At 33.1% G+C, this 21800-nt stretch overlaps 1 protein-coding gene across 1 annotated transcript; it reads left to right on the forward strand.

Annotated features, from left to right (window-relative positions):
* The first annotated feature begins 873 nt into the window (after window positions 1-873).
* Window positions 874-19420, forward strand: LOC149780336 (uncharacterized). Its single transcript, XM_089936193.1, has 10 exons — window positions 874-1120; window positions 2850-2966; window positions 3626-3742; window positions 7388-7606; window positions 10308-10424; window positions 11076-12653; window positions 13798-13925; window positions 14156-14201; window positions 14686-14909; window positions 17348-19420. The coding sequence occupies exons 1-10, from the start codon at window positions 874-876 to the stop codon at window positions 17495-17497; spliced, it is 2943 nt and encodes a 980-aa protein (XP_089792319.1). The 3' UTR covers window positions 17498-19420.
* Window positions 19421-21800: the final 2380 nt, after the last annotated feature.

Genomic DNA, 21800 nt, shown 5'->3' on the forward strand with positions numbered 1-21800 from the left:
ATTAGTAACATTTGTGCAAAAACATTCTTATTAAATAAATCATTTCAGAAAGAATAGGTACTGTTGTGGAAAAAACAGTTTAGGCGCTTTAAATGCCAAGGGTAGGAAATATATAAACAATGATCAGATTTTCTCATCAAATCATAATTTCATGTTGTCTTATTTACATTTATATTTTTTGGAAGGTTTTCACAGAAACACAGACGGGCAAAGTAAAGGCGATTCACGCGATTTTACCTGGTTAGATGGAAGACCTTTAGTATATTCTGCATGGTTAGATATTTTTCCAATAAAATTACATTGCTCTTTAAAGACTTTATCTTTAAAATAATTTCATTGTTTGTTACTATGAACTATAACACTTTTCATAAGGCTTTAAAAGTAATCACAATATGTGTGAATCTTTGCCTTTATATATATATATATATATATATATATATATATATATATATATATATATATATATATATATATATATATATATATATATATATGTATGTACGGGCTTGTCTTTGCTAAGCATATTGCTAATTTATTTGTTACTTGTACAAACACTCAATTTATAATTGCAAGCAGAATGAATAATGAATGTTGGAGAATGCCATCTTTTGAAGCGTTTGAGCCTGGCGCCATATTATACGAAAATAATAAATGTTGCTACTGGCATACAATTCACGAGCCTCATCTAATCACTAATAAATGCGCAAATTTGCACTTGACCCAGTATCTTTACTCTTCATGTATGATTTCAGTCGTGGCTATACACGAATTATCAATTTTTATGTCATGAGTAATTAATATCTATACTAAAGTAAAACAACAAATTTAAATAAATATATGAGGACACATTCAACCAAGGCGGAAATAACATAGATGCATTTAGACAAAGTGTTGGTAGAGACAGGTGATATTATGGATACTATGAATGTAATTTATAGATATCTGATCTTACGATTTTCATACAGGGGTGACGGATTCCCAAACAGGTTACCAAGGTGGGACTGTGCAATATTAAATGGAGAAAACATTGATGAGAGTGCTCGTATAGAGAACACATTATGCACTACACGTGTGACAGAGATGTTTATTTGTGAAATCAATTCATCAAATGCCAGTGCAGGTCAGTATACTGTCTAATGTATTTAAATCTTCAAACTATTTCAGTTTATCTTTATGCACAAATATTCAACAAGATATTTTACACTAAAGTTTCTTGTTTTCAATACAACTGTGACAATTTACATTATATTTTATTTTCTGATTTATATTTTTGCACTTAGAATAAAGTACGTGTATATGTTGACTAACAATGGTTATTTTGAAACAAAAACAGTTATCTCAACACACATGAAATAATTCAAAAAAAGTGACAATTGTCCTTTGCGTGAATTAAATGCACGATCTTTACAGCATATATAAGTGCAGCCATACACAATATTCTTTCAAGTGTTATGTATAACACCCACTATTATTATATTGTGAACGTTGTTACGTTTATTAAGAAGGCATTTGCATGAAAATTAAATATCGCCTGTAACTGAATATTTTTTGTTTGAAAACGGTTTTCACCCTAATAGTTCTTTTAAAAAAAACTATTAAATGACAATCTTTGCAAGAAACAGATGATCATATTTTATATAACTATATCATGTAGTACTAGAAACTGTTATACTGAAATAAACTGAAAGAAGTCTGTAATAATAATCAATCACCTTAAATAACCATACAATATTTCTATAAAAAAATAATTTCTCTTTGAAATTAAGGGCGGCCTGAACAATTGAACCAGCATGTTCATCTCGGCGACGAGAGAGGCATGAATTTATCACATGTATGGAAATGTAAATCCGGAGAATTTATTGTTCTGATTTACCATTGTAATGGAATTTCGAATTGCTTTGATGCAAGTGATGAGAAGGATTGTATTAACACAGGTATAATATACAAACATGTGCATAAGATATTTCTCTGTAATGAATATTAGACCAGGCCAGGTTGTACCTTAAAGCTTATACAGTAATATCTTTCCTTTGTATTATCCTTTTTGTGGCAAGTATTTTTCTTTGATATGTGACTTGTGATGTATTTATATCCATATTTTAAGTCTGAAAGATGGAAGGTTTTCACTTTTGATCAAAATAATTGGATATCTGTTATATATATTTGAATCCCCAAATATATGTTTATAAACCTTGCTCACTAAATGAGAATTTAACAACAAGAAACCCATTAAAACAGTATTTTGAACCTGAGCGAAAAGTTAAAATGCACGATGATCTGGAAATGTAACGCTACAATTGGAGACAACAGGAACACAATTATTACCTAATACCACGAAAGTCATTGCTTAATTTTAGCAGTTTCATTATGTGATGAACATGTTTATTATCGGAAAGGAACATTGTTCCACTGATCTTTATAAGCTACAAATGCTGTGAGAACCATAGTTTATTTGCAATCTTATGACAGCATTCTTCTCTTTCAATTCAGACATAAACCTTGTAGACAAGGCTTCAAAAAAAAATTCTTGAAGATTCTGTGAGTTGTAGAATTGGAAGGTGCTGTTAGATAATAATAAAGCACTTTGAGTATTTAAAATAACCTATTAGTAATGTTAAGCAACATATAACTATTGTATTCATTTTTATTTCTAAACATTGCACCACCAAAATAAGGCACTCAGTGTTTTCGGATTCAAAAAGATGTAATTAATGCAATAAGAAAATGTCACGGCATTCAAGAAAAGAACATAATGACATAAAATCATTTTCAGATGTGTATTTTATGATTTTCGGCACAAAGTAATAATTGTGTTAATTCGGTTTCCATTTTAAACTATTCTTAAGCAGACGGTAACCGCCAATGTCCCGACGATGCTTTCCAGTGTTCAGATGGAAACTGTATCAAGGCCAGCCAGTTTTGTGACCATATTACAGATTGCAAAGATTCCTCAGATGAGTCTTGTGGTAATATCATTATAAAGAAAATCATGGATACAATTTAAAAGGTCTCTCTTTCAAGTGGCAATGTCACATGACAATGATTGAACGAATCAACTATTATAGAGTATATGCTGCATACGAGAAGTATATCATTCAAACATTCAAGGATATTTTGTAAATTCAAATATAAGAATTGTTGTCTGTAATATATATATATATATATATATATATATATATATATATATATATATATATATATATATATATATATATATATATATATATATATGTGTGTGTGTGTGTGTGTGTGTGTGTGTGTGTGTGTGTATAATTTCACAGCAGACTGTGGGTAAGTGTTACACAGCATTATACAGCAACTTTACATGTTCATCGTGTATTTGATTAATTTGTTATAATTTTATTTATTATATATATAATGCGTATCAAAAGAAGACTCGTAAGACGCTAAACATAATTTGTTGTAATAAGATATGTATATATCGGCAACGTCAAAACACGTGCCAAGCATACAAAACTATTGCGACTTTATCACTATGCCATTTCGTGAACAGGTATTGTGCAATTTACTACATAATCAGCATCAGTTCATATAACTCAAAAGTCATCGAAGATATGACAGGTCGATCTATTTGCATTCATGATGCAATATTATTTACATTTAGACTACAGAATATGTGGGACTAATGAGTTGCGCTGCAAAAACGGGCAATGCATATTAAAAGAACAACTGTGCAATGCTGAACGTAATTGTTTCGATGGCTCAGACGAAACGTTTTGCCGTGAGTATATTCCTTTTACTACTACTACTACTACTACTACTGCTACTACTAGTCATAATGAAAGAATGTCATAAAAAGTATCAAAATCAATTCCTATTTATATTACATGTGATGGCATTTTAAACGAGCCAGAAAGAAATAGGAAATACTTTTGAAGCTGAAGAAAAAGTGGGGAGCATCAATTTAACAACAGAAGGCATGGAATTTGAATTTCGTAGAACATAGATCAGATCAACTACTGGTGATACACAGTGGCAGGCAAAAGTGGTTAAAGGGATGACAATGAGATAAAACTTTTTGATGGAAGACGAAGACCAGGTAACGAGATGAAAGTATGTATACAATGTCTTACAAATCTGATCTGACCAATCGAAAAAGTAGTTGTTACCTACTATTAAAAGAACTTCAAACTGGGGAAGACGTTTATTACACAGAATATTGCGCATATGTCTGTGGCGGAAGAGCCCGGACACGTATTCCCAAAACTCCTCAACTGAAGTGTTAACTCAGATTAGTAATAACCTTTGTCACATATCATTTGTTTATAAAACTATTACAATATATGATATAAATAGTTGACTGATATCTGTAACTAAATATATTCCTTTTATAAAATAGATTTTCTTTCAGTTAATATATTTATATAAGACTATCAAAGTTAAAGTTTTCATGTGCATTTAGAAAGAGGGGTTTCGGTAATAGCAGATTACCTCAGTATATGCAACAATCACGCGAAGATTGAATACCAAAATTGACAAGAGAAAAGAATCTCGTCGATATACCGGGATATTTCTCAGACATCTTAGTCAGTGCACACCTGATTGCAAGATCTTGTGTCTGACAAGGTAGAATAAATTAAAGGAAGAACACCTGTAGGTCTTCAACATCCAAGCGAACATGATGATAAGGCTAAAATGGCTAGATTATATACTGTCTAACGGTAACCCGTAATAGATTATATAAATTTCAGCACCAGCGCACTCTCATACCGAGCGTAAGTCAAGACTCTACAATCTGTCAAAAGTGGACGACATTGTTGAGATTTGGAAAGCACAAACATAAAGGATAATCTAATATAACTCTGTGTAGTTTGTTGCATTATTAGTCAATGTAATAATAATAATAATAATAATAATAATAATAATAATAATAATAATAATGTCAGAAGACGAGCACGAGTATCTAGAAGAGGTATATTCGTGGGTTAGGTCAGATAAGTATTTTGCACTGGCGGCAGTCCACAAAATTTTGCATAGAGAACATATTTTGTGTTTGATTCTGGAACGAATGAATAGCTATTTGAGGGTACAGATCAGCGGTGAGGTGTAATAGGTAATTTATGGTTGACCCTATCAGTTTTGAACGTTTTCAAGTTTCCGCATCAAATACTGAAAAAACCCAGATGGAAGAGAATTACAATAGTCCTGTCAAGAAAGTAGTAAAACAAACTCAAACAAGTAGTATAGTGACATCGACTGAAACATTTGCGAATGCAGCTGTTGCGTCTTAGTTCCAGATATGCAGTATTACATATGTTCACGACATGTTGATATAATGAGAGAGTACTGCCGATAGTGAAACAGAGATTTCGTACTAATTGTGCGAACTTGATGTTGGTGTTGCTCATATGTAATGTTTGAGGTAAAGGATAGAAATGAGAAAGTATTTGTGTGGTGATCAGAATGGCTTCAGTTTTATCATCATTTCTCTGTAGCTTGCTGCATGTGAACAGTATGATTATCTATTTTTTTTAGCACAGAGATATAATGTGTATGGGTGACACTGTACTAGATCATTTGAGATCATTTCTTACCCGACAACGCTGTCAGCCTTGTAAATTAGTCATTGTTATAGATTTAATTTGTTTATCAGTTGTACAGCAAGAGGAACAGACTAGCTCTGATCCTCCATTTGCATCTGTTTTTGATGTTAGAGTAAGCACGGCTGGTTAAACATGGTTGATTTAGAAGAAATGGTTTGTTTGGTATTTTTTACAACAGCATTACTTTGACTTACTTGCTGACTCTATCGCTCTCTTTCTCAATCTTTCGCTTGGCACATGAAAACTTATCCAAAGTTAAATGTAAAGGCAGAACAAATTCTTTTCTCAACAAGTATAAACAATCCATGTACGATGTGCTGAAGTTCTGCAGTTTTCAAACTCGAATATAAAATTTCACGTTATCCCTCTGCCAAAATATGGTTTAAGACAAAGTATTATATCCAAATATTATTGTGTAACGAAAGAAACAAGATATTAATTCTCGTTCCTTTCCATGGAATTAGAATCACGTTTATAGAAACAGCAAAAATGATTTCTTAACAAGGTCCATTACTCCATGTACTCCATGTACGATGTACTTCAGCTACACCTTTTCAAACTCAAACAGAAACATTCAACTTTCCTCTCTCTTTCACTCCGTACATCTCCATGTACGCTGTATATTGGTTCAGCAGTTTTCAAATTAGAACAGAAACGTGTACTTTCTCTATAGCGTATTGGGAAAGGAGTGCAATGTTTCCTTTCCAAATCGTTGCTGCATTGTTGGAGGTAAGTCTTCCTAAAGCTCCAAAATAATCGAAAAGGAATATCACTTAAACTATCCACGATAAAAATATAGTCTAAATTTTGAATGAAATCTAGAATTTCGGTGACACAGGATGTAGGTATATCTTTGTAAATGTATATTTCTAAACATTCATATTTCTTTTGCGCATTATTGGTATTGTTATAGAACTAATAAGGGTGGTATGGAGTGTTAGTATTGTCAATGACGGATGATAGAGAAGTTAACGGTTAATAGGGATTTGTTTTGTTAATAATGGGATAAAAGGAGCGTTAAATGGGGATAGGAAAGTAAGTTTTGTTTAAAAAAGACTTAAAGTCTTGCTTATACCACTTCTTCTAAATCCTACCCTATGTGATCAGACGTTGAATGAGTGTTGATCAATTCAAACTGCGTGTTGGGATCTTATCTTGTTCCCAAAGAGTCCCGTTCACATCAATTGTTCCTTTGTTGCCATAAAGGCCCATAATGTGAAACCTATGAACGTTTCTAACAGTACGTCTTCGCCTGTCGCCATACAGATTATTAATGTTAAACTAATGAACAGTGTTAATTACTTTTACATTGTCCCAAATTCCCGAAATGGCTGCCTAATAAAAAACGTTTCTTCAACATTGCGTCAGTTTTGAGAATTTTTATGAATATAATGGATTTTTTTCAGCCCATAAATGTGATCTCTACTCGAGTATGCAAAACTACATGTTCTACTGTAACCATGTATGAACAGTTACAGAATGTACAACACGATCCAAGCAATTTTCTTGCAATCTTTTTTATTTAGAAATTCTGCCACCTTGCGTGCTTACCATAAATTGCTTTGCTTGTTCCAATCTCGTTTAAGTAATATATTATTCCTTATTAAGTTATATTTTGATAAACAACAATTTAATGGCTCTTATTCCGTTTATTAAATTTAGTTTGTCAGGATAAAAACGCTTTCTCATTGAAAACAATAGTGTTGATAAAATCTATATATTGAACATTCGGAATGGATATTTGCTTATTGATTACAGTGTACAGTTTTTCGTGTTTGATTAATGTTTGCATTGATTTTAAAGCATAATGTTTAATGTTGCAGGCAGCTGTTCCGAGGAAGGCAAAACAACGTTTAGATGTGTTGATTTAACATGCATACGCTTGGAGAGGGTATGCGATGGATTTTATGACTGTCCTGACATGGACGATGAGAAAAATTGTACAACTGAAGCAATAGGCTGCCAGGACTGGTGGAAAAATGGCAAGCGCGTCATGGGAGTTTATGCAGTGAAGTTTAACAATTCATCATCACCAATGAATGGTAAACTATTTAGATGCAATGTAACAAATTCATAAGAAAAAGAAATTAGAATGTGTTGGTTAAAATAAATATTGGATGCGTTACCTAATGTTTTGATTTTATGATTGCTAAACATTGTACTTTTCAAATGGCATAAATTGAACTATTCTGTTTGACATATGAAACATAAGATTCTTTCATTTAAAGTTTTTATAAACTCCGAAACATCGGAAATAGGTTAATAATGAAAATAATACTTCCGCTGACATAATTGTCAAGGATCTATTTTTATATTGAAGAGACCAAGTAACTAGAATATTGTATTAACTCAACCAAGCGGTACGAATTAATTATTCCCGTAACTTATGCAATAAAGATATCGACAATTCAGCCATGTCTTCATCAAGGACATCGATTGTCGCTTCAAAAAGGTTACTCGGGTGATCTAATGTATTTCTTGAACTTATTCAATCCGTTTGATATACACATAAGTATTTTCCTCTTTTCTTCACATTAAATTTCCCCGATTGCGATTTTATTTACGGTTTGCAGTTAAAGCGTCAAAGTAAATGTATTCTAGATCAACAGAAAATTGTCCATACCTAGAAGAAAGTATTCAATAATAGTTGAGACATAACTTGAATATTTTTGTTTTACTTACAGTGGAGTGCAACTTCAACCACATAAATGAAAATGTGCTGCTAAGTACAGTGTATAATGTAGACTATGTGAGGATATATGTTAGTGCGTCTGAATACTACCGCTACATCCGTAAAGTTCATATATACAACTACAAACTTATATATCAATCGGACGAACCGGAGGTTTTCCGATACAGTGTGAATACGGGGAGAAATTGCACACAGTCGATCCGGCTCGACTGTACTGTAACAAGACAAAAAATAGCAGATACCATAGGAAATTCCGTGTATCCTGAATGCATATGCAGGAAATGGACAGGTTACACAAGTATTATATCCAACGTCATGAGGCAAGGCTCTATATACAATGCGAACTTGGAATTATTTTAATGTTACCATCCTTTACTCACTATTAGATATATTCTGACGTTGTTCAAGTAAGATGCAGGAAACGTCTACACAATTGTAAATGTTATGTGACGTTTCCCTTCTATCGAACCTCTACCTAATTATAATAATGTTTGTATTTCTGTTTGTGAGGGAGTTAATGTTCTCAGCTTAATGATTTATTATATCCTATATATTTATGTATTACACCCCAAGACCAATGGACCACGTTATGCCATTCAGCCACAATAATATGAAACATTTTTTATATAAGGTGTGTGCATATGTATTCGATGTGTTGAACAACGTTTTCTAACTGAAATATAACAATTGGTTTATCATCGATGTCTTTTCAGTTTGAAACAAATCGAAGGGCCCTGCTCTGAATCTGGTTCAGATTCTTCAGGTGAAGGATATCAACCCGTCATATATGGAAGTCTTCGACAGGGTATTAAGGACATAACTAAATACCCGTGGGTTATAATTCATTTCTTGATACGCTTGACTTACAGTCAGCAAAGAATAACAGTGGGACCATTGGTTTGTAATGAAAGTAAGTATGGCATGTTTCAAATGTACGTATATGTATGTGTACATAATCATTGTAATAATTGATAATACTTCCATTCATCTAGCCAGTATCCAAATTAAGAGACCTCTGTTTAAAGAATCGAGTGGAGTTTGTGTTGTTTCTTGATACTATATCATCAAGGTTCCATAAAGTATCACAGATGATATGTTTGAAGATTTTGTCTTCAGTACATGTAGCTTGCTCGGTATTTATAATTTATCTTGAATTTTGCTACAGCGTCTAATGTATATAGAGTGTTGCATAATGCATGGACATGTGATTAAATGGCCCCAACTAAACATAATATACCTCTAAATGTTGATATATTACGATCTTGCAATGAAGAATATAGTTTATGAATGATGAGAAAAATATAATTTTGATGTTTTTCCAGTGCTCAATGACTCTAGCGAATAAGTTTAACATCTACAATTGTTTGATAGTTTCCAACCATTGTCCATTTAGCATTTTATCCAGATGACGCAAAAATACCGTGTGACAAGGGGCACCCTGTATTGAACACAACACGCTGCCTTTATGACGAGGATCGTTTTGGTTCGCCAGTAGGTTGCGCTGATATGTCTCATACCAAACATTGTGGTAAGATGTAATTCACTTTTATTTGTTTTTATATTTTGCTCCATACGTAATAATGATAACATAAGTGGGTCGTTGGTTCTACACTTACCAGTATTATAAATGAGTATACATGTTGGATATATCAACATTTATATATAATTAAAATACCTAAGTACACATATATAATTGTCAATGCACATATATATGCTTATTAAATTATTATTTCACTTTTTATTTATATTCATTTTTGTTCATCTGCATTGTTTTGCTATCACCTTATAGGTGCCTAATATTTAACTGGATGACATATGTGCCATCATAACGTTTATAGTGGAATAATATCGTTACAATATGATGTTCTAACATATCTTTAATGTCCAATGGTAAATATAATCACCCTAAATTCGAAACAGATATTTCTTGCATTTCCTCGCACATATCATTTTAGTGGCTACTACTAAACAAATTCATTTTTGATAATGAGAATATTGTAAGTGGCGAATTCTCGTTGAAACTCGAAATTGTGCAAAGAAATCTTTTTCAGAAACGTTCATTTGTCCAGATAATTTCGTGAAATGCCCAGGATCATATTGTTTGGCAGTACGATTCATATGTGACGGTTTGAAGCAGTGTCCAAATGGTGAAGACGAAGCTGAATGTGGTATATACATTCTTTTTAGTTGTGTCATACAATACAAATATTGAAATGTGCATGAAAATGATCATCACCATTATTAAAATAAGATGTTATGGGTCTGATTTTTTATAATTATCAGCATATCAAGGGTTCTGATTGCTTTAAGAAGTAGTAGTATTTTCAAACAGTTATGCTCACGCCAATTGATAAGTTAGCACCGTATATGCTCGCTTAAACGTCCAGTCATATGTAAATTGTACAGACCTATATATGCCGCCACTGTACGCGACAGCAGATCAAAGTCTATGTTGTTTCTAGTTACGTAACACTTATAAGCGAGGATAGGCGATACATGTTTTCATCCTAAGTGATGAAAATGTCTGATCAATTGACTTTCACACCTTTGATCACAACATATTATCCGTAAAGCATACAATTTCCAGATGAATTTTATTCATGGCACAAACATATATGTAATATTTTCTACAATTATGTTCGTTCCTCATTTATAACAGGTTTTCCTGTGACTTATGTAGTTTTTTCACCTTCTCAACATCTCAATCTCTACGTTTGTAAAAACGTTTGGTTGAAAATATTTTGCAAATTATTTTTTTTAAATTAATCGTAAAATGTCTACGATACACTTATTTTTATAATCTTCCTGTTTGCATATAGGATATCGAGGAAGAGACTGCCCTGGATATTTGCGATGCAATCACTCTAATATTTGCCTTCCTCCGTCTCAAGTTTGTGATGGGTTTAAACATTGTCCTGCGGGAGATGACGAGATATATTGTAATATAAGCTGCCCTAGTGCATGCATTTGTCAAGGGACCTTCGTGGATTGTAGGGATGGTCGAATAAATGCTACGGAAATTGCTTTACTATCAAAACAGTCAAGAAAAATATTCTTCAGGAAGTCCAATATCGGACAAATAATTTTGCCTTTCATCCTACCGATGGCATTTCTAGTTAATTTATCGGACAGTGGAATCGATGAAATACAACCTGGGCTATTTGAGTCCATGAGGAATTTGAGAACTTTAGACATTTCTTACAACACACTTACAGTCCTTCATGAAAATACTTTCAAGGGATTGGCAAGGCTTCAAGAATTGGTACTGGACCATAACATATATCTGAAGAAGATAGAGAGAGGAGCTTTTCGAGATTTAGAAAACATATTGGAAATCAACATCACACATTTACATATTTCATTCTTAGAAAGCGACACATTTGAAGGTCTAAACAAATTGAAGAAGCTTGACTTAAGATTCAACAAAATATCTCATGTAGAAAATCAAGCATTTTATGGACTTGAGAAGTTAGAAAGTCTTTTGATAAGTTACAATGAAATAAAGATCTTTGAGAGTGAAATATTTGCTGGACTGACATCTCTCCATTATTTAGAAACGGACGAGTATAAATTATGCTGTTTGAAACCGAACAGTGTAAACGAAGCAAATTGTCATCTTTCACAAACATATGAATTTTATTCATGCAAAGACTCGGTGTGGAATGTAAGCTTGCGAGTACTGGTATGGATAATAGGACTCTTATCACTACTAGGTAATCTTGCCTCATTCATATACAGAAAATGGAAGTTAGGCCTGCAGTTGAAAATGGGATATGGAATGTTTGTAACAAATTTGATATTCGCAGACTTTATAATGGGAATATATTTGTTGATTATGGCTGTTGCTGATGCATATTTTCGAAACGAATTTGTCTCAATCAATGAATGTCCGCAAAGCAGTGCATATTGCAGAGCAGCAGGAGTTTTATCGACATTATCAAGTGAAGCGTCCATCTTCTTTGCAATGTTGATTACATTAGACAGGATTTTAGTGGTTAAGTTCCCTTTCGGACAAGTGAGGTTGACGCCCAGAATGTGTAAAGTTGTGTCCTTTCTCGCTTGGTTGATTGCCATTGTATTATCAGTGTTACCAATGGGTCTGTACATGTACTTTAAAGGGAAATTCTATTCTAGAACACCCATTTGGTTTGTTCTTCCTCTAACAAGAGACAATGCGCCTGGATGGGAATATCTAGTTGCAATATTCATCACTTTAAACTTCCTCCTTTTGTTTCTGGTAATTTTTGGACAGGTTCTGATTTTCAAAGCGATGCGAACAAAGAGTCCAATGTTAGATAGGCAGAAACGTTCACGTGATCAAACTTTGACTGTGGCCAGAAATCTCTTACTGGTAGTGTTTGCGAACTTTCTCTGCTGGTTTCCGATAGGAGTAATAGGTAAATGTTTCCGTATTCTATAATGAACACAAAACAGATACACTTATCAGATTCTGCTTATTTTGATAATTTGCAAGATATTGTCCTCACTTTACACTTTTAGGTCCACTATCTTATTTATTAAAAGAGATATTAGTAACTATATCTATTTTAAACTAAAATACAAATTTAGTAATTTAGTGAACAAAACACTACGTGGAGACTTGGCAATGAAAAGGGCTTTTCAATATTTTATACTAGACGGTCCTTGGGTGTTTCAAAGTATAGTATTCTTTAAAGTAAGAACGGAAGATTAAGTTAATGACGGTGTTAAAAAGACACATTGAATGCTTTACACATTATGGAAACTAATACATATTACAATATTAAAAACAGATGTAGTGTCAATATTATGGGAAAGATTGATTGACATAATTTATTATGTTGCATTTATATTCATGGAATATTGTCAAACGTATGTGTGTTTGTGTGGGTCCGTGTGTGTGTGTAAAGAACACAGATCATATGGCGAATAACATCGATTCAAGTGTACTTGATCCAGCAAGACACCTTGTGTGTCAGAGATTGATTAAAATAATTGTAAGAAATTGACAACAGACAGTGCAAACATTGTTAATTATTAATTTTAATTACCCTAAGCGCTTTTGACTCTCATCGAGTCTTTGTCAGAGGGAAAATTACGACAGAGAAACAAATAAAATAAGCATTAAACATCAAAGAGAACACTGACGTTACAAAATTGTACACGTTTATGGAATTGACAGTATCTCAAACTTGTTGAAGTTTTAAAAATATAAGTCGTTATATCCACACGTTTTAAGTAATACTTCTATTAGATCCATAATTACTTAAAACTGTATTAATTCAACGTTTTCTTTGCAGGTTTTCTGTCTAGTTTGTCTCTGTTTCGTAATTGTGCCTCTAATAACAAAAAAACTCATCGCGAATCGAAGGCTCTTAGACTAGTTAATAAATAATCTTTGCACTGTTCGATGTCATGTCATAGTTATGAACTGGTTTCATAAGTACGTGCACTTGAAGAAATTTCAACTGAGAAGTTGGCTAATAGTTTTCCGTAGAGAAATTCCAATGATTTTAAACAGTTGATGTATTTATTAATTTGTTTTATCTCTTAATTTGGAAGGCATCCTGGCTTTAATGAACTACACCATTCCCTTGGATGTGTATGCATGGGCATCCGTCGTTATTCTACCTATCAATTCTGTGCTGAATCCGATCCTATACACGCTTTCTGCTGTGATCAAGAGAGAGGTAAAATCACTTATTGTTAGTGACATAACTATAACAAATTGGCATGAAGATTTTTTTTCTTCATCTCATACTAAAGATTCAGATATTTGCAAGCTCAAAAAATTATATATACATTTGTCTATTTCTGTATCGTGATCTCCTTGGAGAGTCCATGTAACTGTATGTTTCGTCTTTTTACATTTCCTTACATTCTTTATTACTTTCTCACGTTGTATGTTCTTATTCTCTAGAAATTTGTGCCGCCATCATGCGAACAAGATATGATTTCAAAAGAAGGTAATCTCTCGACATTTAATTAGATCATTTTAAGAGTTTTTATATTACATTCTAAATCACTATGATTCTAATATTGTTTCTCAAAACGACACAATTGTAAACGCTCTGACATAAATATTGAAACAAAAGATGGTCTCACGTTCAATAAAATTTTCAAAATACATTTTTTTAATTTACAAAAGATATTCAGTTTATACAAATCTTTGTTTTAAGTGTGTGTATCCCATACAATAAAGAAGATAAGATACTGTAAATATCGAATTTGTATCGCATTAAAATTTATCCACTTGTATAAATACTGAACTTTCATAGATATATGACAGATTGCCATCAACATCTAATAATTTTGTCTACGACAACTTAGTCCATTTGTGTGTTTCTGTCTCTGTCTGTCTGTCTTTCTCTCTCTTTCTCTCTCTCTCTGTCTTTCTCTATATATTTTAACTAAAAATGTATTTGTATGACCTCTTCTCGTTTAACCCAGATATTAGAAGACTTGATGAATTGTTCAGTTCTGATGTTCTATATGCTAACGATGTTAAGAAGCTGACATGCGCATTAACTTGCATTGAGAATCGTACCTTGAACTTGAACCAGATAGATCTTGTTACAAGGAAAATCGCAGAACGCGTTGATTTCCTGCACAAAAGAATGATGTACTACGGCAATCTGACAACGGACAACATATGGATTTTCTTTGATAATGACGTGAGATAATAATAATAATAATAATAATAATAATAATAATAATAATAATAATGATAATAATAATAATAATAATAATAATAATATTATTATTATTATTATTATTATTATTATTATTGTTTTAGTAGTAGTAATCTGAATTCTTGTATTATAAGCCAACAACCCAAATTTCATACATTTATAAAAAATTATAATACCAACACGAAACAATAATTATGGCGCTTCTATACGGAGTTGGTAACGTTTAAAGATTTTTGCTAGATAGAGAGAACAATTATGTAGGATATTAATATATGAATAATTATCTGTGTCAGGTTATATAAATTAATTTATTTTGTATTAGAGTAAATGTTTGAAAGTATGTAAGCATTTCTCAAGCTATTACAAATCGGACATTTACTAAAAACTTCAAACTCATCTTCTTTATCTGCACAGAAAAGGGAACATTTTTTCAACATAGCTATATATATATATACCATGATTGTTTCTACTCTTATTATAAAATCTGAATATTTTCATTGAATTTAAATCTACATATAGTTGTTGCATAAAACATTTGGATATCGTTGTTAAAAGACACTCAAAAGAGAATTATCTAGATTGTCCTTCTCACAAAACTCGTGAATTACTCAACGTTCTCCTATCCCGTGTTAAAACTATAGATTGTAAACTCGATTTCCTCAGCATTCACAATATGAACTACCGGTCAGCTATAGATTATAGACTTTCTGTTTTTGGAATCTTCACCAGTAACCTTTAGTAATTTGTACAAGTACTTAAGAATTATACTCTATCGTAATACTTGCAATTTGCATTCTACCTGAATGAGTGTAGATAAAACCATTGGTGTGTTTTTCGTAATAACAATAACATATTTATAAAGTTACATACGCACAGCTTGCTTTTTACAACGTCAAATATCTGACCCATAATTCAAAATTAGCCATATTATTTTCAAATACTTGGAATATATTTTTGTAGACAGTTTACCGAAACGATCGAATCTGCTCTTCAGGTTATAAAGTGACTTTTCTGGTTATGCCGCATATACCACGAGGTTGCAGAAGCAAAGTTATAAAACCGATATATTTATCATAAGATGACATAGCAATGAGGCTATTATAAACATATCAACTTTTATATCCTCTCAGATTACATCTTTTCAAAGCGCTACGATTTAAGTCTTTTCTGAGTTTACTTTGAGTTTATAGAAGTTGCAATATTGCTTAAATTGGACTTCTTTGAATTTGAATAAAAGATTAGGCAATGGTGTCATCCTCATACAACAGTGTAAATAACTGTAGAAATTATAATGTCATTCAGCTATACTGGCAAAAATTTGTGTCTATTTAAACACAATGAAAATAAAATGGTTGATTCAACACAACCTTGCCTTACCCCAAACGGACAATTAAATGTTTCTTGTCAAACCATTTTGGCGTTTTCACACAAGATTTGATTTGCATATGTGGCTTGCAATGTCCTAAGTTTTTACTGCTTCTATTCTAATTTACTAATTTATGTTAAAGCCACCAGTATGATCAATACAAACCAACGCTCTGTCAGAATCAACAAGATGAGTATAAAATCTGCCGCATGCTTTCCTCATATATTTACATATCAAGGTGCTAAGAGTAGATATGTTCTCTACAGTGGAATATCCACTTCTTAAGCTAGTTTCACCTAAACTTTCATGAACCTATTTAACTAATCTTTTTATTGATATATGTCCTTTTCAATATACAACCAATACCTGGATTGGTTTGGCAGATCTCGCTATAAGATATTTTACCATTACAGCGGTTCTGTTAGTCAGAAAGACATTAGTGAAGTGAACATCCTCCAGACAAACTGGTTGTGTTGATTTCAAATAGAAGTAAATACTCTGCTGAGGACTGCTAAAGACTTACTTCTCTATAATTTGCAGACATATTTATTTTCCCTTTTTGTGAAAGGGTGCGTTAAATAAAACAGCTGTTCTTCACCACTTCGGACAGTATTTAAGATCAAATATGGTATATAAAATAGATCTTAAGATAGGTCGTAATATTTCTAGTTGCCTTGAAAAAGATCTCACCAATACCACCAGAGTTCCCGCCTGTAATCTTTTAAACATATTGTACTTCTTCAGTGTTTTTATCATTAGGGATTTGCCTGAGGAGTGTCACTTGCTTGATATAACCTAAATTTTGCATTTATTCATGATCTATATCACATAATCCTGAAAAATATTGGTATCATCCGACCAGATTTATTTTTCTTGTCAACGTAGTGTAATGACATATTGAAAGTCTCCAGAAAAGATTCGAATCTATCCCTAAAGGTTCTTTTTCAAAACATGATACCTCTTTTGTTTTTATAAGTTGTTTTGCAAAGTGTAACAATAATATGATTATAAACCGGATTGACACGATAAATAAGCTTTAAATGTTCTTTTGTAGGAAATAAAAGGCGTATGGCTTCAAGGCAAGCCAAAACTTGCTGTCAGTAAACAAATGCAGTCCGCAGATATTCAGTTTCTGGAATCTGTCCGTGGAGCCCTTTTGAAATCATGTCGACATATCGTGCACGAAATCGAAGATCAAGAATGATATTTAATTGGGATTAATTTTTCATGATTTTGATTTACTGTAGTTCAACTCTTTGACAAAGTCTTTGAATATTAACATAGCCTTTTGATACTTCTAATTTCATTTAATATATATGGCTTTCTAACTATAGTATAATTGCATGTGTTTATGTTATCATATTACCGTCTTCATCAGTGTGAATGACATTCACCTGATTTGATTAACCAGTTTATTTATCTTGTCCAAAGTAGAATTATATTCAACATACTGAAAACAATTCCTGCCCACCAAGGTGGCACGACCTTGTATGTATTGAACAATGACATGTTTAACATACAAATATGTGGCCAAAGTTGTGAATATAGTGGTCTTAAACACGAAACAATACATTCACAGGACAAAATATTATTCTTTTCGCATAAAGGAAGTTACGAAGATAATCTAATCAGTCACAATTGAAAAACCTGAGTTATATACTAGTATGCAAATGAAGATAGGTAAGGTATGCCCATATATGCATACTAACTAACGCACTTCGTAAGGGTCGTAATATGTGTAGGTAGGTAGATAGATAGGTTTTATTGGTAGGTAGGTATATATGTACAAATTCATTTAGTGCATTGCTGAACGTTTTCGCTGTTATTGAAGTTAAAGAGAAATGTATTAATTGCCATGACTGTAAATCAATTATAGTGAACATGTTAAATACACAGACATGTTATCCACAGTTAAGATGACACATTCTTAGAAATTCTTTCAGTCAACAATTCGATATAAAAGCCCATATAAAATTAGAACTTGATAACAGTAATCATTCATTAAATTTGTGATCCCATTATTTAGAGCAGCACTTATTCCACTGCATGTGTATGTATATGTTTCTCTTCAGTAAAATAAGTATAGATCATTATTGTAAAAAGTTAAATGAAAACTTCAGATGATATTTGCAAATCATTTCCAGAAGCAGTTTGGACATGTTATATCAACTAAGAAAATAATTTCATTAACAATTTCAAAAATAAACTTAAGTATAATATAGTTTCTGAGCCATTGCTTTCAATAAGCCTGATGAACGCATCAGCTCTATAAATTTAAGAGGCTTTGCAGTGTTCAAAAAAGCATAAAATGAATAACCAGGTTCTGGAATTATCATTTTAAAGCGTTGCGTTAAAGAAACCACTGCACATAATTAGTATTATGTCCAAGTCACCTAAATGAAAATTTCCAACATGAAAAAATCACTCTTGATAAAATCACGCAATAAAACACGGATAGAAAACACAGGTAAAATATAAGCAAACTTAGGTCAATGAATTTATAAGTCTGTATTAAACAGAATTAATGCACAAACGCTATAAATGTTTAGTATAAAGGCATTATAGTGTCAACATTTGCTACAATAAAAAGGATTTTAGATTTATACAATGTAACAAATTAGAACACCTTAACCATGTCATGAAAGCAAATGTTACACTCTACTTAAAATAGCCATTGTACGAATATTATCAGAAATACACATGTATTACACTGGGAAAGATTATTTTACATCAGAACGATTAAACATTTCTTTTTATGATTACATTTTCAGATATGACTAACGTGATTGTGTTAGCAGACAGATAGCACAATTATATATTAGATTTAGGCAGAATCAAATTTACTGGGCAGTGTGGACTCTTATTCCCTGGATGTGGAATATCTTATTCACATCTAACGTATGTAAATGTACCAGAGTTAGTCAAATCAACATGTTGCTTTCACTTCTACATTGAAATATACAAATTCAAATCAGCATGAAAATATCTTTAATTAATGCTAATGCATATTATTGGAATATAAATACATTTTTCTGAAACAATATACCAGATTCATAATAGGTGTATCATTCCACCTAATGTTTATTGGCGATAAAACAAAAGGAGGAGCATATTAAGTCGTTAATATCAATAACACTGGACAACAAATTTTTACAAAAGTCATGTTACTGAAATAAAATTAGTCAATTCTTATCAATTTTTATGTGCTGAACACGAATATGACAGTCAAATTGCAAAATTGGCTCTAGTTTTTTTGTAATCTGCAAGAAATTAATGTTTACATAACGAAATGCATTCCAATAGTAAAAGGTCAACTGTAATAGCCTACCTATAAAAAATCAAGTCATTGACTACATCTTAGATTTCTTCGCCTGTCTCTTGTACAGCTGTTCGGAAGCATCTCTGAGGAGTGTCCAGCAGTAGTCAGCCAGCATTGTAGTGGACCATTTTCCCTGGTATCTTTGTTCCATTGTTGCGATATCTTGATGAAAACGTTCGCCGTGTTCATCACTAACAATACCACAGTTGCTAGGAAAGAAATCCAAATGGGAATGAAGGAAGTGAATCTTTAGAGACATATTGCAGCCAAGTTTCTTATACTTCATCAACATGTCTTCTACTAGTTCCTTATAGTTTTCTGCCCTAACATTTCCGAGGAAGTTTGTAGAAACTAGGCGAAAAGCATTCCATGCTTGTTTCGCGTCACCTTCCAGCAAGTTGTTGAACCGGTCATCTTTGAAAAGCTCTCGAATCTGAGGACCCACAAAAACTCCCTCTTTAATCTTTGCTTCGCTGAGTCGAGAGAATTTTTCATGCAGGTATCGGAATGCTGGCAAAGTCCGGTCAATGGCTTTCACGAAGTTCTTCATCAAACCTAGTTTGATGTGAAGGGGTGGTAGCAAGATTTTCTGAGCCTCAACCAGAGCTGGGTGTTGGATATTCTTCTCTCCAATGGCTACATTCTGCCTGTGAGTCCATTCCTTCCTCATGTAGTGCATTTCCCTTGCTCGGCTATCCCACTCGCATAAGAAACACATGTAGTTTGTATATCCTTGCTGCAGTCCCATTAAAAGGGCAACTACCTTCAAATCACCACAGAGGTGCCAGCTGTACTTGTTATACTCAATGGAATTCAGTAGCTGCCTTAAGTTATCGTATCTCTCTTTCATGTGGACAGCATACGCTACTGGAATAGATGGAAGAATGTTTCCATTGTGCAAAAGCACAGCCTTGAGACTCAGTTTCGAAGAGTCCACAAATAGTCTCCATTCTTGTGGGTCATGAGTGATTTTTAAAGCATTCATGAGGCCCTCAATATCGGAACAGAATATCAGATTACTTTCCTTTCTGAAGAAAGGCTCCAATTGCTGGTGGCGCTTTCGATATGCAGTAATTGTGACATCTTCTTCTAGAAGATTCCATTGTTGGAGTCTTGATCCTAGCAATTCTGCCTTGTTCTTTGATAAGTCCAAATCACGGATCAGGTCATTTAGTTCTTCCTGTGTTATTCTGTGTGGGGTTGATGATGCACCACAGTGAAAATCTGGATCACTGCATGCTGATGGACCAGGAGAAGAACAGGTCGACTCACCTTTGTCTTCGTCAGATGAATCAAGAGAATATTCTGCTGGAGGTTCTGGAATAGGAAGTCCCTCACCATGTGGAACTGGTCTCAATGCAGACGGAATGTTTGGGTAGACTATTCTCGACTTCTTTCGCTTCGTTATTCCGCCGGAAAGAGGAGGAACCAAGCAGAAGTAACAGTCATTTAGGTGGTTGCTTGGCTCTCTCCACACCATTGGGACTGCAAACGGCATTGATGACCTTTTGCAATTCAACCACTGTGAAAGCTGTGTTGTACATGTAGCACAGCATATATGCGGAGCCCAAGGCTTGTCTTGGTCACCAACCTTGCATCCGAAGTAAAGATGATATGCCTTCTTCACTTGAGAATTGATACTTTTCTTCTGGTTGGCAAATGTCACTTCCCCACAAATATAGCAAAAATTGTCCGCGGTATTAACACACTTTCGAGGCATTACTGTTCTTTATTGTACGTAAATGGATAAAATAATAAGTTTTATGTAACAGTAGCTTGAACTGTCTCGCACAACGTCTAAAATATTTTAAATGCTGAACCTATCTGATTGGGCTTTATATAGTACACTGCTTACGTCAGCTTCAGCAGCCGCCTGGCATTAGTATAATAGGCCTACACATGTATAGTACACTGCTGACGTCAACTTACTTCAGCAGCCGCATGGCATTAGTATTGCACTGCATCAGAAAATGATGCAATCAACTGTGGATGATGTGAGCATGATGGTATTATGCAATGTTACATCATTATTCCGGATGTTGCTGCAGTCCTACTGGAGAAATTTACACAGTGAAACATAGAAAATGAGGTATATGAATATCTTCAAAACGAGAGCCAATACAAATTTTTCACGGTTATATTCGTGTTCGGCACACCAAAATACTACAGATTAGGGCCTTTTCAAGTC

Source organism: Sinohyriopsis cumingii, chromosome 16 (genome assembly GCF_028554795.1).
Source record: "Sinohyriopsis cumingii isolate HCF-2022 chromosome 16, ASM2855479v2, whole genome shotgun sequence".
NCBI classification, from domain to species: Eukaryota; Metazoa; Mollusca; class Bivalvia; order Unionida; family Unionidae; genus Sinohyriopsis; species Sinohyriopsis cumingii.

Excerpts from the sequence above, each read along its gene's own strand:
- LOC149780336 (XM_089936193.1), top strand. The coding sequence starts at position 874 with ATGCATTTAGACAAAGTGTTGGTAGAGACAGGTGATATTATGGATACT. Across the intron at positions 2,967-3,625 it reads TTCCTCAGATGAGTCTTGTG|ACTACAGAATATGTGGGACT; the intron begins GTAATATCATTA and ends ATTTACATTTAG. Across the intron at positions 10,425-11,075 it reads TGAAGACGAAGCTGAATGTG|GATATCGAGGAAGAGACTGC; the intron begins GTATATACATTC and ends GTTTGCATATAG.